The sequence below is a fragment of the Halyomorpha halys genome, unplaced genomic scaffold (assembly GCF_000696795.3).
Source record: "Halyomorpha halys isolate HHAL.00 unplaced genomic scaffold, Hhal_1.1 Scaffold602.1, whole genome shotgun sequence".
Lineage (NCBI taxonomy): Eukaryota > Metazoa > Arthropoda > Insecta > Hemiptera > Pentatomidae > Halyomorpha > Halyomorpha halys.
Genome location: NW_027105306.1, coordinates 569,174 through 574,704, shown reverse-complemented (window position 1 = coordinate 574,704; position 5,531 = coordinate 569,174). Strand labels below are relative to the sequence as shown.

The 5,531-nt window shown below is 29.6% G+C and overlaps 1 protein-coding gene across 1 annotated transcript in view; it reads right to left on the bottom strand.

Moving 5' to 3' along the window:
• The window catches only part of wge (winged eye), a gene marked incomplete in the record, with an annotated part of 98,903 nt that overhangs the window by 12,238 nt on the left and 81,134 nt on the right, over positions 1 to 5,531 (bottom strand). Inside the window, 6 exon segments of the mRNA XM_067050322.1 lie at positions 319 to 529; positions 607 to 809; positions 2,278 to 2,560; positions 3,139 to 3,252; positions 4,454 to 4,753; positions 4,861 to 5,000. Of these exon segments, the coding sequence (XP_066906423.1) occupies positions 319 to 529; positions 607 to 809; positions 2,278 to 2,560; positions 3,139 to 3,252; positions 4,454 to 4,753; positions 4,861 to 5,000 (1,251 nt within the window).

Below are 5,531 nucleotides of genomic sequence, written 5' to 3'. Positions count from 1 at the left end.
TATATACATATTGTAAATTATTTAATGTATTCTTTAATTTTGAGATATTATAGTTTCAAACGTTGTTTTATGCAAATTTATTATTTAAGGTTTTTAAAGATGATAAATATGATCATAAAAAGCCACAACTCTTGAAAAGTTTGTAAACGGCGCCCGTGACAGATTTTTCTTTCTCTGATCTTTGGACTATCATGAGATGTAAAACCTCAAAGGTTAAGAGGAGATGGTAAAATTTTGTTTTTATTACTCGAATAAAAAGGTTCATGACTGAAAATGATAAACCAAAATAATACACAAATAAATTTAAAAAATACTCACCAACCAAAGGGTAATCCTGAGGTAAGAAACGAACACTGGTCCTTTCTATGGTACCATTGTCACCATCATCGAAGTCTATAGGTACCTGACCTGAACCAGAATCGAAAACGACACGACCAGGGTAGAAACATGAATACTGTTGTGACCAGTAAGCACAAACCCGAGTACCTGAGGGTAAGAACATATCTTCTGGGCAATGTACCTCAGCAACCTGAAGAAAAATAAATTTTTATGGAAATCTTGAATAGCTTTTGATATTCTAAATGATGAATTTAAAACTGCTCTTACCGATGAGCTAAGGATTTCATCCCGACAAAGGATCTGAGGTTTACGACACCTCTCTTTATAAATGTGTACTTCATAAATATCAGGTGCAATAATTTTTGTTACTTCCCCTGGATAAAATTGACCATTCGTTATCGAAAGTATCCTACAAGGAAGTGACTTCAGCTGCTCTTCAGTAAGCTTACAATCTGGAACTTGGGGTACACCTAGGATTAAAAGTAATTAACATAAAAAAAAGTGTCTTACAAAGGTGATAATACAATTATTCAATTTAAAAAGCATTTAAAGCCAAATAGTCACTACCATGTGCAAAATCTAAGATGATATCATTATACTATCTATAAAAGAATAACTGATATCTGTATTTCGGGTTACATCTAGGATTAAAAGAATTCCACATCAAAAACTTTGTTAAACAATTAATAATACAAATATCCAATGTGAAAAAAATTAAAAACCTAATAGTTTCTACCATATTCCAAATCTAAGATATTTTTTGAAACCTTGAAGAAAGAGTTGAAGAAAATAAAGGGGATAAATTGGTAGAAGAATACAAATCGACACTTTATTTTTAGCTATATATCATAACAATACTAAAACATTTAAACAATACATTAATAACAGTATGAGCAGGCTATACTGTTGTTCCACTCCCTGCCAATTAGATTAGGCATTTGGAGTTATAAAAATATTATCATTACAATAAAAATAAGAGAGATAAACAACTAAAATAATTCCATTTCTTCTTTTTGGTGGTGCTTATTTACAATATCATTAAATAATAAATTCCTGGTCTAAATAAAATAAAAATCAATCTAAATATTAAATGAACATGAAAAATAGATACATAGAGAGATAAAGGAATCAAAGCTAATTCTGTAATTTTAGAAAATGTCAGCATATTTATTCAAAAATCTACAAATATAGGCCAGCTTTTGTACATTCATGATTATGAAATAACTAATAGAACCTATGTTTTTTGTAGGATATATATGTATTTCTGTTACATTTCTATTATATGTACAAATGACAAATGTAATCATTATTGATTACAAGTTATAAACAATCATGAACCACTACAAATACTATATAAAATATTTTTTAAAAAATTATAAAAATTCTGAGGAAGAATGAATTTCACTTACAAATTATAGATGAAAACAGTTTGCAAAAACATGATATTTGTGGCTAAAATTTGCGAAACAAACTTTACATTGCATATCAAACCAAATTATAACCTCACCAAAAGAAAAAAAAAACTATTGAGCAGCAGTGCAACAAATAAGATGAGAGGAAAAAAAACTGAACCCAGGTGATAAAATCTCTTTAATAAAATGCTAACTTACCCATAAACTCATTGAGCTAAATAGCTGAATAACTACTTATCCATAAACTCATTAAGCTAAATAACTCAATGAGTTTATGGATAAGTTAGCATTGATTGATTAAGTTAGCATGATTGAAGTAAAAAACAGCCATCTAAGACACTGGCTAAAAAACAGTTGTTCAGGAACAAATCTAACAGATGAGGTTTAACATAAAATGGATAAGATTTTGATATAAATGTAATATGCAGTTAAAAATAATAACAATTTCATTAATAGATAAATGAGAACAAGAAAAAAATTAGCTCAATGAATTATTTTAAAAAAAAAGAATAATTTAAAAACTTACATCTTTCTCGTTTTGGAGATGGCTGAGAAGGAGGTGATGGAGTATGTTGAGGTGATTTTGAAATATTTTTTTGAGGTTTCACAACAGAAGTTGAAGCCGTCTTTATCGCAGGCCTATGTGATGGCTTCATTGGTACAGGTGAAACTACTTGAGGTGACTTAGCAGCAATGGGATCAGTGGGTTTGTCAGTGACAGGTTCAGGCCTAACAACTGTCTCCTCTTCTTTCTTAATTTTTTTATCTACCTTTACCTTTGGTTTTCTGGGTGGAGATAAAGACACCGCCTGATAACAAAATTATTTTTTTTAAATTTCTAGCCGATAATTTCAATATTTAAAAATAAAATATAAAATCTAAAACTTTAAAATTTTGTGGAGTTTGAAAAAGGATTAAAATAAATGAACAATGAGTTCTTATAAAAATGTAAGCAGATAATAAATAAAATATGAACTAATAAAGATTTGTCCCTAATCAGATTGAGGCAAATTCTTTAAACTCCAATAGAATTCTGGATTGTGTTTTTTCTCTCTTAAGAGTAATCTTTAAATGAATGAAAATCAATATAAGTTAAACATTTTAAATAGGTATTTGTCAATGAGGCATGAATTAAAAATATTAAAAACACCCTCATCTTTGCCTTGATTTAGACCTAATAGAAAAAATCAGGTAGTCCAGATTTAGAAAAATAAAGAGAACTATTTATTATTAATAACTCTGTTGTTAATTAATAACAATTCAAAATTAATTATATATCAATTTTAACAAAGTAAAGCAAAAGCCTCTAAAACTTAAGGTGAGTTATAATTTCATTAATTTAATTGTAAATAATTTTTAAGAAAATAGGTTCATTAAAAATAATTACTTTTGGCTTTGTAGGTGATTTCCACAATGGAGATCGGGAGGGTAAAGGATCATCAAGACCATTTTCTTTCCCAGGACTCAAATCTAGTTCTTCATCATCATGCCATTCTTTAACCTGAAATTGTTTAATAAAAATATTTTGTTCAAAATAATACACACACACACACTTATATTTGCATCTTCAGAGGATAAATGGTAACTTCGATGAGACAAAATTGATAAACCCATTACAGGTCATGGTATCAGTTGAGATACTTTGATACCCAATCTTTAATGATTTTTTAAAAATTTGCGGCCATCTTTGGAAAGGTGGTAATGATATGCAATTCGGAGAGGCAAGCAATGTCTCATTGCAAACAAACTTCCTTTTAATTCATGAAAAGAAAGAAAATTACAGTGATTAAGGTCAGTAAATGGTTTTACTTTTCTATTTCAACTACCTATGGCATTCCAACATAAAATCCCATAGAGAAAACTTAAGTTTTCATTTTTTTATTATGAGACTTTATGAACTAAATTGGCCTTGAACTCAGTTTACATTTGAAACAAAGATATTATATATAACATGACAGTGGATATTAATAATCCAATAATTTGTAATAAATATTATCCTTTTTCTTAAAAAACTGAAGGTACCAGGATAACTTGGCCTTTTGGCTATATCCACTTTTTTTTTTTTTTTAACCAAGTATTGTAAATGGATAGAAAGAGTTTAGCAAATAACCCTTGCTTTTCTTTTTTTCTCCTATTTATTCATATGTTGAAGTTGGTATTGTGATGTTTTCTCATTAGAGCTTCATAGATCTGGGTTCAAAAGTTAGAAATCTAGGTTATTTGAATCTGCTGTCATCTGAAGTTTTATTTACTGTATTTTGGAAACCACAGCGTTATAATCATTTTTCCATTATAGTGAAAATGGTAAAATTGATGAACCCTGTCATCGTAGATAAATGACAGGGAGACTTACATAGAATGAAAGTGACGAGGAGATATTGCAATATGAAACTATAAAGAGTTTTAGGAAATAGAAAGTTTCACTCCTGAATCTGCACCAGTCATATAATAGTCAAATCTAAAAATGGAAGCTCTGTTAAAAAGTATAATTTTTTCATTGAATAATCACAGAGCTAATAAACATCATATGATAGGGATTTCTAAAGTGTGAGTTAAAAAACTATTATTATTACTTATAGCATAATTAAGAAGAAAAAATGGACATATCTGGGAAGAACCACTGAAATAAAGGTTTTAGAAATATAATGGTTCAAAACTACCTATTGTTAATTAAATGTAAATTAAATTAAATTAAAATATACCTTCGCTTCAGCCTTTAGCTTAGGTTTAATTTTGTTCTGTGATCCAATATTAGATGATGAAGGCGGGGGTGAGGGTGAAGGTGTATGATTAGAAATCCCGGACTTGTTTGCCAGAATTCGTTCAATAGCCTTATTAGATGGCAGAGATTTGGTAACCATAAGTTCTGTTTCTTGCGGAGATTCATCCCCTCGCTTTTTTGGCCTTCCTACTTTCCTCTTCTTGGAACTACTTGAACTGGAACATGCAGGAGAGAGGGGTGGTGGATGACCACTGCTACTGCTACTCCCTTCATCTGACTCCTAGATAGAATTAGAAAATATAGAATACAAAAATTAAAAAAAAGGATAAAGGAGCAATGTTTAACGCTACAAGTGGGCTAATTTTTGTAATTAATAGTAATATCTACCTGACTTAGATCATGAGACAATTTCCTCTTATGAGGGGTCAATGTAGGAGGAGACGTCAAAGGAGAAGTTGCACCATCTGGAGATGCAGACCAAGGTTGTAAAACTGGTGGTTCACATCGATTCGGAGACTTGCGTTTTCCTAAGAACACCAGCATTATATGTCTACTTGTTCATTCAATTCTGCTATAATCATTATGGTGATCCTAATGTTCAAGTCAGTTTACCAATCATAAAGCAGCTTTATAAATGTCGACTAACTTTAGTGTTATCTATTAATAGAATTCAGCAAATATATGATAACCATTAATGAATCCCAAAACATGAATTGTATCCTTCTGGAATATTTGGATCATTAGATGCATATTACACTTCAAGAACATCTATTATATTTCTTTAAAGAAAGGCTTGCATTTTTAGTAACACCAAATAAATGAAATATTCCTTATGCATAGTGAAGTAGAATTAATACAAATAGATTGAAGATAAAAAATCTGGATTATCTCTCTAGGAAGTCTGGTGAGTCAATTTTTTATAATTTTTTGAGGTTTATAATTACTTCCATCATTTTCAATAAATTATTATTTATTCACTCATGATGTCAGAAATGCACTGGAATTCAAAAAAATATTAACAGATCTAAAACTAAATAATGAAAAAATTGACATAGTGA